The sequence below is a fragment of the Perca fluviatilis genome, chromosome 16, assembly GCF_010015445.1.
Source record: "Perca fluviatilis chromosome 16, GENO_Pfluv_1.0, whole genome shotgun sequence".
In the NCBI taxonomy this organism is placed as follows: Eukaryota; Metazoa; Chordata; class Actinopteri; order Perciformes; family Percidae; genus Perca; species Perca fluviatilis.
The window spans coordinates 12,925,055-12,937,928 of NC_053127.1; the positions used below are offsets into that span (position 1 = coordinate 12,925,055).

Here is a 12,874-nt window from a genome sequence, read left to right on the forward strand (position 1 = left end):
GCACTCTAAATGGTAAGTTTGCACAGAAGAACATAACCTCCAATATTCCAGCAGATTTTTCGCTGATACTGACACTGATGCTTCACTCTGACGCGCCATGACTGATATGACAGATGAAACCCAGAAAAGAAAAATCTAATCTGGATATCCAAACTGACAGAGTTGCAAAATTCAAAGATCATCAGAGCACATTTCGGGCTGTCAGCCAACACCCACACTAGCGTACCACACAGAGGACAGTGATGCTTTGAAGTTGTATTCTAGCGGATATTGATAAAAAAAAAAGAACCTGCAAAAGACTCCAGTCTACAGTATCTATGAAGCAGAAGGAGATGGCATTGAAGCCACACTGTAAATATAGAATAATAACCAGTTTGTGTTTGCTAAGGCTGCACAGTATCAAGGAAAACTAAATCAAAACTGGAATTTGCCTGACAAGGTTCTACATTGGAGTGTTCTTGGGTTCAAATCTGACTTACAAACCGGGGTGAATCTTTAGAAAGTCTAACAAACCTAACCACCTCCACAACTACAACTGGAAAGAAAATTTAGCCAAAAAAAGTCATTTTTGATTTCCTGCCTCCGCTGTGCAGCCTTAGCATTTGCTACTACATGTTAAGGCCATACATGTGAGGCCTTGTCTAATACCACTGTCTACAAAGTCAGGCTACTCTGAACATTGAATATTGAAACCAAGATTACATGTTTCTGTCTTAGCAACCCATGAATGGTAACAACCACCTGGTGGAGGATTCTGTGGGCCGTAATAATGATACGTCACCACATCCTCACTTCAAAACACAAGCTTTTTTGCAGTTATTGTTGTTGTGGTCAGTTTCCATGGGTGTTGTAATAATGGTAGCCAACGTAGAAGTCCAAAATCCTCAACCTGTCCTGTATCTATGCTGTTTTACAAATTCAGCAGCTGCTGAATGGTTTTGTGTTGACAATACTTCAACACAAAGCTCTTTCAAAAGAGTTTTTTTTTTTTTCCGGACTTGGACGAGGTTGGAGGACTAATAATGTGAATATTTTAGGATGGCTACATCTGAAGGACAAAGGAGACGGAGACGCTGCGCTGTCAAAAGTAATAATACTCTCTTGCTGATAGGGGGCGTGTCGCTCTGAGTGAGCTCATACTTCCTGATGCAGTCAGGACCACATAAAAAAAACTAGTCATCTTGTACATTATAACCCTGTTATACCAGCTCTGGTGTGTGTGTGTGTGTGTGTGTGTGTGTGTGTGTGTGTGTGTGTGTGTGTGTGTGTGTGTGTGAGAGAGCTGTATGTTGTGTGTTTAGTTCAGCAGCATTTGGCTTTTTCTGAAGGGGGTTAATATGTGCGAGTCTGCGTTGAACTCCCATCACCATCCCATTACTGTAGAGACAGGCTTTTCCTATGTGAACCCCTGTGAATGCAGATGTGGGAGAATACAGGATGGCTTTATTGGTGGTGGTGTAGTAGAATTGCAATGGAGGAGGTCACACAACACCGCAGCACCGTGCCTGAGCTTACGGCATTTCTGACTGAACCCTATCGAGCTGGGTTGAACCAAGTTGACATTAAACCAAGCTGACCTGGACATTACTGGCAGGGTTGTTTGACATCCTTATCTAACATTCTTCATCTTGAAAACCAGAGACGGAGCATGTGTATGTGTAGATAAAATGTAAATATGCTGCCTTGATACACAGATCTGTTCTTTGGCTTGGTCAGTTCAGAAGACAGGCTAGAAGCTATCAATACAGAAAACAAACAGAGGAAGTACATTTGACTTGCAACTCTATTTAACTGTCTGTTCATCAGGCCTGGGTCAAGCAGCAATTAAAATGACTTGTGATGCTTTATTTAATCCATTTGAACCAGATGGGTGGGGTCTTAGCTGTGAGAGTGCTGAGTGAATGAAAAGAAAGTCCCTTCTTGTAGTTGACCACAGAGGTATTAATTATTAGCTGTTTATCTGACCTGTCCCACTCATCTGGTAACTCAAACAAGTAAAAATGAGCATTAATTATTGGTAGAGATTATTGAACCTAGGGCTGATGGGCATATGGTCATACTGAGAGAAGGAACATGCTCAGTAGTAGTCGTTTAGGAGTTGAAAACAGTGAAGCTTGTCAAATAAGGAAGTTTCTAGACATACACACATCACTTTATATATATATATATACTGTATATGATATAAAATATGTATATATATATATGTATCTCTGTCTTGCGTCGCTTTTACGATAAATCTTTAAACCTTTTATTCTTTTTAAAAGTTTTTCTTAACCCCTGAGAATACCATGGACTGCTTTAAGTACAAAATACAACTCTCTGAGAGAAAAAAAGTTTTTTTTTCTTTTCTTTTTTAAACAACTCAGTTCAAGAACTTAAGAGTGCAGGACTCGAGAATAAGCTGATCATTACATTGTCATCATTCATCTAACAGGAGAACAGGTGCAGCAGAGCCATCAGTTGCGAGAGCTTGGCTACGTCAAACTTACACAACAACAATGCTTACTCAGTGCTTGGCTGAATAAAACAGCGTTGGGCATCTTACTACACCAATATCATCAATTGCATAGATACACATGGATGAGATAAAGTGGGACTAACTTGTTTCTATTGATGTCCGTTGCCTGAAAACTGCACTGTGCACTGTAAACCCCAGTGGCCTCATATAATAATATAATAACAAATGACTGACTTTTGAAGGCTTCACTACTTTTAAATCATACAATTATGTGGATAACCTGCCAGCCAAGACTGTGAGTTGTGGTTGAAAGCTCAGAAAAAGCCATTAAGTGAGTTAAGATTATTTTGTCAAGTTCTTTCTCCAGTTTTGTCTCATCACTAAATGCGAATGAGGACAGTCGGCAGTGAAAGGGACTTTTTTTGCCTAAGATTTTGGCATATTTGTACACAAGAATCTTAAATTATGACGCATTATTAATTAATACCACTGAGCTGACAGAGGAAATAGGCTACACAACATATAAAAAAAAAGTTTTTGCCACCAATCTAAAAGACTGGTTTTGTTCTCCATGTGTATCTATTGCTGGTGCCCAAAGTGTAACCTGGCCAAACCCTGTTTATCGATGACTCTGGACTGCAGTGATCTAGTTAAGGGGGGCACAGAACAGTAGGCAGCTCTTTGCATTGATAGTAGAGTGTGGCTCTGCTTTGCTAACTGTTGCAGATGCTTTGTTGATTATTGGCAAACGCTGCATTTACATCCTTGTTTCAGGCACTAGACAATTGTTAAGGTGACAAGGAGCCCAATACTGGCTACACTCGGTAACCAATCCAACGGGATTTCCTTTTGGTTTGATTGTTACAAATCCGATTGAGAAACGACTGATTGATATACTTACTGATTGTTTGGTTGATTGATAAGGTTGGGTTGGGGGGGGGGGGAGGCAGGCAGGGGCATAGGGCAAGCGACAGAAGGCACAGAGTTTCTATGATGATTTTTCTCCAAAGGTTCAGGCAAAAAACAAAAAAAAACTGAACTCAGAATTTGAAAGCATCTGACAGAAGATCAAATATTTCAACAACAGCTGTGATGAGAGCAAAGGGATTTGCTTATAGTAGTATGTGTGTCAGTATGTATGTGTGTTTGTGTCTCTGTGTGACAATCTGAATGTGCACCAGGGTTGGGGTCACAAAATTGGAATAGCTGGAAAAAAAGTTTTTTTAGTCTGTGAAGATTTGAGAATGACGGTTTTTGTATATAGAATTTGGAACTGAGTCAACATGATGAGAATTGACCCCAACCCTGAATGAGCATCTATTATGCACACTGAGTGCTTACATTACAGCTCTTATGACTAGCTAGTTGTGCTTTTCAAGGCTGAATACATGTTATCCCATGTCACCCTCAGCACATATTCAAACCAGCTCCGGTGTGAAATTGTCTTTCCACTTAACATATTCAAGAAAACAAGGACTCATTGGATGCATCTCAGGCTATAAAGACCAAGAGCGAAGCAGACCCTGAAACCAGCTTGAATAATAATAATGCCCCGAAGTATTTGTCCCCAAGTCTGGCAGAGACCACAGACATGAGGCCAGAAATAGGTACTTCAACGCCCAAAAACAGAATGAATCTGAAGTACAAAACAAAAAAAGACTAAAGGTAATGTTTGTTTCCTATTTGTTGAATGTATCGCATCCTGTGGTAGGCTAACGACAAACTATGGTCCAGAGGAGAGGCTTTACTGTACAACAGGCCATCCGCTACATTCAAGTTCCCCCCCCCAAAATAAAGCAGGTGAGAGCTGAAGAGATCTTCCACTAGTAAATGTGACAAGGATTGGGTTGAACAAAGCCATCCAGCTATGTTTTGCGGACTATATATTGGGCACAGATGGAGTAACAATTAGCCAGCAGAACTCTGCTTGGATAACTGTGTGTATATGTGTGTGTGTGTGTGCATGTTGGTTTGAGTCTCAGTTCTTTAGGATGCCAGCACGCTCCTTCTCAGTAGGTCCTCGTTCCCAGAATGCAACTGCGGCAAGCGGAGTTTGCGTCCGCCAGAGCGCGTGTCCGAATCACTCTGCTCGCCATCAGAGAAGTACCCGTCAGTCTCGCCAGCGTCCAGCAGGGAGATGTCCTTTCCTGTGAGCGGCAGGCCAACAGACTCCAGGCCTGCTATGCCTCCACCTCCACTAACGCCCCTACCTCTGGATTTACCATGGCGGGACAGACGGAGCCGCGGACCCCTGCCACGAATGGTCGCCCCTGTGTCGGGCAACGTGACCCCAGGGCTGGAGGCCGGACGTGGAGATGAGCCAGCAGCGAAACCAGATGCAACACCATTCCCTGGGTGGATGCTGTCCCACGGGCCGCGATCCTCCGAGATGTGACAGGAATCCATTTTGGAGATCGGTGGCTGCGGTGGCGGTTCCCTGTGCAGGTCAGAGCTTCTTGTCTGGTGGTGATGAAGGTAGTTGTGGTGCAAGGCCTTGGAGGATCCCCTGGACCTTTCCCCTTTCTGACCCACATGGGTGGGCTTTTCCTCCGCCACGCTTGCCCAGAGGCTCTTTGCAGGGGAGGGGCTGCTGGCGGCGGAGGCGGCCGCTGCAGACAGCAGCGTCTGGGGCAGGGCGGTGGATTGCGGGTTACTACGAGCACGGGGCTTGTTGCTCCCTCGCGGTTTGCGGCCCAGCTGGGGTGTTTTCCAGGTGGACTGCATGGAATTCTCCATCATCAGGTTTAGCAGGCTTTCCTCGCCTTGCAGGAGCTGGATGACAGGAGAAGAAGAGAGGAAGTGAGAAAAGGACAGATGAAAGAGGAGACGGGCAATGAGAACATAAGAATTAAAATTAAATCCCATGAGAGTGAATCAGAAGAGAAGAAAAAAAGAACTGACTCAGTTCATGTTTAAAGGTGCAATAAATACACGTTTTACGCCAAATGTTTATGATATATCTGGAATCTTGCTCGTTAATTAATACAACAATTATTTTGCCTGTTGCTAGGTTTTCTGTTTTGGAAACCTAACATTCTTGCCTGTAATATTTTGGAACAATAACTCCCCACCCACCACCACCTACCCGCATTTCCAACAGCTCAACAGTGGAGGATGTGAGTAACTGATGTCACAAGACATTTTGTTTGTCCTTGTCAAGCAAAAAAATCTGATGACAAAGCTGACACTAACAGCACTTTACATAATGATGTTGAATCTCGAACTTGCTCTTTTGTATTGTAAAAAAACTGAGTTTTATTATTAATCACAACGACAATGTGGGACCTGTAGGTTTGTCATTACTTCATGCCCCGTTAACAATTCTGTTTATTTTTGCAGCTCTTTCTTCTGTTTAATTGAAAAAAAGGACCATATTTTTGTTGTTTTTTTGTCCCTGAACACATCCCCAAACAATGGAATTATGGCATGCATTCTGGTTGGAGCCCCATACCAATCAATACACAAACACGGCACATTCCTGAGGAGAACAGCAGGTCAGCCACAGTGCAGCTCTGCTCTCACCATCAGCTTTCTCATCAAACTCGCCTCCTGCTGCTGAAGGCCTACCTGGTCGGAGAGCAGGCTACCGCTCTTGTCCCGATGCTGGGCACCCAGAGCCCACTGGCTCAGCATGTCATCAGCAGTGATCTGAACCGACTGGGCGAGCCAGCTGTCGAACAAAGAGTTGTCCAACGGGAAGGACTTTGACAAACCTGAGGAAAGGGGAAGGGACATAAGCAGGGAAAGCAGATGATGCAGGGAAGAGACGGATGACATCAAGACAGAGACAGAGAGTGAGCAGGGGGAAAAAAAAGCGATATGAATGAATTGGTAGGGATAAAGGGAAGAAAAGGGGACAGAAGGGGGATAAAGACAAAGCAGACAGGTGAGTGGTGCTGCACATTTCTGATAAATAAAAAATACATCTGTGACGTTGATTGAGATTGTCTCTCAAGTGAATTCCAAAAAAAAAAAAAAGCATAAAAAGAGCACCTGTAATGCACTTCTGTTAAGTATAGGGTTAGCTTAACTGCATTCAAATGTTACACTGCAAATAAAATGGTAAAATAAGCCTTAGATTTATTTTACTTAGCTGGCAATGAAACACATTGATTGTTTAACAAGAACACACAAAGACTCAATTTGGACGACTTTTCCAAAGTTTAACATTCAAAGCACGAATCTAACACAAAATAATGCAAAGTTGATTGGCGGACAAATCCTGCTGAGTCTTCTTGCCAAAAAAGATGATGACATATCTAAAAGCATAGAAAGTAAAGATAGCCAAATGCATTTAAACAGCTGCTGTCTGTAACAGTGGTTTTCAAAGTAGGGTCTGGGGACCCCCAGCCAAAAGCGGAATAAAGTATTATTACTATAATTCCATCCAAAAGTAACGCAATGACATAATGTATGATTTTTTTGGTCATGGGTTTCATATATTTTCTGCAAAAAGTAATTGGCAAAGAGCCTATCAGATCGCAGACCCTGGGACAAAATCTTATCAAATGGGGGTCCGTGGTTTAATTTGTGTCAGTTTATGTGAAAAAGTTAGGGAAATTGCTAAATCTTGGTCACAACATTTAAAGGCAAGTGAAGGCTGAATTTGTGATATTTAGTTTAAGTTAGTTATACCGACATCTCAAAATAAACAAAATGTAATGCAACATCTCCAAATTGATGTTAATCTCTCACATAGTACTTCTAGATGTTATTTTTTCTTGACACAATGACATTTACAGTATGCAGCAATAAGCTTTAAATCCAAACATGCGGTTTCTGTTGCTTCATCATCATCATCATCATCATCATCATCATCAATAATGAAGATATAAACCCATTTTACAGAAAAATCCTGTTTGCTGTCTCCTTCCGAAATGTATATGTGTGTATAACAATTAATCTTTTCTTTTCGTGAACGGTTGCGCTTTTGGCTGTCCATAACACAACAAACCAACAACACCATGAGTTAAGAATAGGAATAGAGAACACAAACCAGGGTGGGATCCATTAACATCTTTTTTTTTTTTGCCAGAAAAAGATTTTTATATGTTATGTACATCAGTGTACATTCATTACAAAAAAAAAAGAGTTTAAAACCAAAACAAATTCTGATGAACAGTCCATTGAAAGTTAAAGGTCATTAGATAACGCAATGGGTAACGAGTTTTATCATGTTTTGTTCTTTTTATAGCATGGTAGCGTACTACCATACATGTCAGTATTAATGGTTCACGCGTATGGTGAAAGTACCCGTCCTTCCGCACGCTTACTACCATGGTCACTTGCCAAATAACATATTTTTAAAACATTAGTTCATATTTTAATTAGTTTTACTATCGAAATCTAAAGTTTATCCAAACAATAACTCAGTTTCCCTGGTTACGCCTGACGGTTTGATTAATACCTGGAACAATCATTCCCATCCATCAGGTTCTTATGCAATGCAAACGTTCTCTCCACCAGGAATTAGGAAGAACCTTAGATACGACTTGCCTCCCTTAGCAACCGGAGCTACTTATATAGTCCGCTCAGCTGATAGAACCCTTCAGTTTAGCTACGAGCCAGAAAGCTAACGCTATGCTAGCAAGATCCATAGTCAATAACATTGTGTACAGTTGGCAATCAGTAAACATATTTTGACAGTATGTTGAACAACAAGACAAGCTAGCTATCAGCCATGTCATTGTCCCCAAAACAATATAACGACTTTTACGAAGAATTTGATCCGCGATGTGTATCGTTACTGTCGGCTGCAGCGGCGCAGCCTGAAGCAGCGAGCTGAACAGTGAACGGGATGGGAGATAACGTTATTCGCTGTGAAACCGTCCGACGGTTCACGCCTCGCCGTCGTCCATTAATACCTGACAATGGACACCTCGTCGGGCATTAACCCTTACATAGATGGCAAAAATGTCCAAAACATGTTGGAACCTCAGTTAGATGCACATAAGACATGAACCCTGATTTGATAAGAATCTGTGCTTGTAGTTTCTTACAAAGAGGATGTTCACAGAAAATGGAATAATGATAGCGACATTCACACAATAACAATTTCGGACTCAACAGCCTCCTCCGTGTTTTTTTTTAAAATAACTATCACCCATAACAACTTGTCAAAACTCACATAAGAGTGTAGACAAAGAACAATCTAGTTCCTTCGGTGAAAAATCTGCATTTGTTTTTCTCTTTGTTGGTATAACAGCAGCAGGCAAAAAAATTATATGCAGCAAAAATGATTTTAGACTCCAGAGGGTGTACTGTCTAGTGAAAGGAAAAAATAATGAAATGTAGTGTTCTTACTTGGCCAGGAACAACCATTAACCTCTGCACACAGAACACATGGAGTCTGTCATAGCCACTTTGGGGAACAACTGCCCCTCTTTACAATCCATAGAACCATATAAATTAAGCAGAGATGCCCATAATGTTGACAAATAACTTTTGCACAAGCACATTATGAACAAAAAACGATTTTTGCTGTGAGCCTCTTTCTTTTCTCTACTATCTTTCCAGCATCCCTGTAAATCTTCAGTGCCAATAATGATCTGCCAAGCAGGACGGCAGGAGGTGCTGTTAGGGTGGCTTTAAAACCAGCTATTCACTGCACGCGCACGCACACACACACGCACGCACACACACACACACACACACACACACACACACACACACACACACACACACACACACACACACACACACACACACACACACACACACACACACACACACACAGTCGGTCGTTTCCATGACGCAGCATGTCTCTGCAGGAGTCGAGAGAGCTCAGAGGGAGGGAATAGGTGACGGAGGGAAAAAGAGCCAGTGAAGAAGTGAGAGGAAGACAAGAGGAGATGATGGAGGAGAGGAGAGAGTAGCAGAGTTCAGAGAGAGGAAGGTGGGAGGGAAACCTAAAACATGCCACTGTAGTCTTAAGATATGCTCAAATTCTGACATACTGTACATCCTTACTTTCTTTTGGTCTTTACATCTGGGAAAATATAGACACAAGACTAAGAGTCTACAGCCATGCTAGCAGCTCTGTGAGGCTGTGCTTAGGCACAGCAGTGATTTGAGCCAAACGCAAACAGCATGCTAATATGCTCACAATGATAATGTTAACATGTTGATGTTTAGGGGGTATAATGTTTTACTATTCACCATCCTAGTTCAGTGTGTTAGCATGTTAACATTTGCTAATTAGCACTGAAAACAACAACAAAACAACTAATGACATTAGTTTTGCAGGTATTTGGTCACAAACCAAAGGATTAGAAAAATAAAAAATTTGACCTGACGATGCTGATGGATGAAAAGCTGAATCGTGAGGGGAACGTTAAAGTCTGTACAAGTATGTATAAGACTGTTTTGTTTTGACTGTAGTCTCTCTGTGGATTTTCTCAGACAGGTAGTTGTGGGAGATTATGGGATGTCATTGATGTTAAATCTTTGCTCAGTTTCTTTTTTCTTTTTTTGTAGTACATACCCAAATAAATGTATTTTCAGCAGGAAGCTTATAGTGAAGCTGTATCTTTAAAACCAGATGACGACACTGACTCTTCCCCTTTTCTTCAGCTCCAGCTACCGTGTTGAACTAATGGGCTACTGTAGGCTCATGCTATGCATCAAAAGGTCCTGGTGCCATTACAGCCATCTAAAGCCCCCTTTCAAGACTTTGTTACATGACAACAGTTGTGGGGAACAGCCGGCCTCAGCGTGAGTGCACACTAGTCCTACAGCTACAAATACCCCCAGGAAGGCTTGACAGAACAGCTGATTTTTAAGCAGCGAGCAATGATTCGCTAGCCAGCGCTACTAAGGCAGTGCAGGGTAAGGAATGCACTAGCAGCAGAACAGGGCCAAGACCAGTGCTTGAGAGAGAGAGAGAGAGACACACAGAGTGTTGCTAGGTCTAAAACCCTCACTATAGTCTGATGATTGTTCTCGGGTGCCAACCGTCTGCCTGGAAACTCAACCGGACAGAGATAGAAACAGAGAAACTGAAACAGAGTAAAGGTGCAGGAGGAGTAACAGAGCGATGTAAAGACCCATCAGAGCGATGAAGGGGAGACGAGAAGTGCAGCAGGCAGAAAAAGAGTGAACCAAATATTTGGGTGAAATCACAGACAGACACAATAATAGGAACCAGAATGAAAAGCTCAGCATGAATCCACAGAAATCAACCTGTTGTCAACCTGAGTTGTTCTCTCCAACAAAAATACGTTTTCCTTGTCTACCTGTCTCTTGCCATAATGTGTCAAATTGATCTCACACTATTCTTATCTGCAGTTTGGCCTCATTATCTGTTAAAAATGTTAAAATGTTAAAAGTAAATGTAAATCGCAATGTCTAACAACACTCAAACATGCATACTGGATTGGAACGAAACTTAAATTGGTTATGGATCTCAGTTTTAAGGGTGAAACTTCTCAGTAACTGTGAGGGTGACACCAGGAAGATTTCAAAACAATCTCCCTTTTCCAAATCACCACTGGCATATGGCCCCCACTAATAAACAGTGGGGATAGGGGACAGTACATCTGAGAAGGAGTTCTGGTACATGTCTGTCTTCTTGATCCTACAACACTAAGAGGAAGACAAAGCCCTGAGAGTCAGGACCAGACCCGACAGAGAACAGATGGCCTGACACACAAACACACACACACTGAGACTGTGAGATATGAACACATACGGCATGCAAAAACAAACACACAGATGACACACTGAGAAAGGAACAATATATATATATATATATATATATATATATATAAAACTGACAAAGGAGAGCATACATGTGCAAGAGATAAATAGAAAAGGAGAGGGAGATAATATCAGAACAGGAAGCAAGTGAGGCAGAGCCAAACTCTCCTGTCCTGTGTTATCATCTCTTTGTTTATTGATCATATTCACTTAAACAGGAACATTCTGTTGGCTCTGCAACGCTCAGCTCTGGTTAAATAAGGAAATGAGAGACAGTCCTGCATCATTGCTGATAGATTGTGTTTGTGTGTGTGTGTGAAAAGCTCAAAAACATCTCTGATCTTGATTATACTGTAAGATACAAATGAACATATGGACACAGTGTTTCTTTTAGGATTTTTTTTAGCAATGGGGGCAGGTCCGAACACCTCCCCCACCCCATTTTTTGAGTTACTATATAGGCCAACTTTGATCTTGCTATATAGGCTAAGCATTCTGTAGCAAATAACAATAAACCCACTATTAATTACATTATCTTAATGCAGTGTAACTACTGTAGCATGTAAATAATGCACCTAAAATACAAACGTGAGCAACAAGGGCATTGAGCAATCGCTATTATATCGAATCAACAGCCACGTGCAATTTAGCTCGCAGGTGAAGAATACAAACAACAAAAATCACCAGTTAACTTAATTTAAGTTTGCAAGACCAGGCTTAAATGAACTGACAACATAAGTTATACAACTTACAGTTCTCAAGGATGTACACACACAATCTCAACTGGCTAGTTATCCTCGTGTGTCCGCCCTATTCTCCGACCTGCGCTCTAACAATGCAGCCCTATTTCTGATACCGTGGGGGCAAAAATGTTGCTGTGGGGGGCCGCCACAGTCAAATCAACATAGAGGAAACACTGTGGACATGTTGGATTCTATAAACCAAATATTATACTTTATACTAGAGTTGTGGACCAGATTGGATGTTTAAAGACTGAATATGATATAATAGCTATTATAAATACTCAAATTGCTCAAGGTTGACCACATTCATTCCCCCAAAATTCGAAGAATTCAGTATTTCCTTGAGAACATTACTCCTGCCAGGGTGAATACCCTCTAAACCTCATTTAGACCATCAAAGTGCACAAAAATGCTCCATTAAACCCATTTTAATGACTTTTTTCAAACCATTGTTCCTGTTGGCAATGTACTATTTTACTGAGAACTCACTGACCACGACCATTACAGAAAGAAACATGAGTGGTCAGACAGTTTGTAGACAAATCCCAACACAGTAAACACTGCTTGATGATTAGCTGGTCACAAGACGTTTAGGTTAAAACTGGGCTAAATTACATTTAATAGTGAAAGGTTTTTAGATGTGTATATTACATACAACCATGGTTTCAACATGAGTTCAATGATAAAGTGAGAATAACATCAGCAAAGTGGAGCAAACCACAGCACTAGTAAACAAGCTGGAATCACTTCAAAACATCCAGCCAACTCTGATCAGGTGAATAAAATAACTGTGATCAAAACCTATTTAATTTCAAAACACATGCAGCTATTCAGTGCCGTGGATAATAACAATGGGCTTCCCTTTATAAGGGTTGCAGTTTCTGCAGAGTATTTTCCACTGCAAGAGACAAAACTTTAAACTGCATCTTGGAGCACATAGTAGGCCTGCACGATTCAGGGAAAAATATGAATCACA

The 12,874-nt window shown here is 41.4% G+C and overlaps 1 protein-coding gene across 3 annotated transcripts in view; it reads right to left on the reverse strand.

The window, feature by feature from the left end:
* Nucleotides 1–946: 946 nt before the first annotated feature.
* jade2 (jade family PHD finger 2) overlaps nt 947–12,874 on the reverse strand; it is a 178,385-nt gene continuing 166,457 nt past the window's right edge. For all 3 annotated transcript variants that reach the window (XM_039778483.1, XM_039778481.1, XM_039778482.1), the window contains 2 exons: nt 6,026–6,171; nt 947–5,230 (listed from right to left, as the gene is read on the reverse strand). In XM_039778483.1, coding sequence (XP_039634417.1) covers nt 4,445–5,230; nt 6,026–6,171 — 932 coding nt within the window. In that variant the 3' untranslated portion in view covers nt 947–4,444. The remainder of the gene's footprint in view (nt 5,231–6,025; nt 6,172–12,874) is intronic.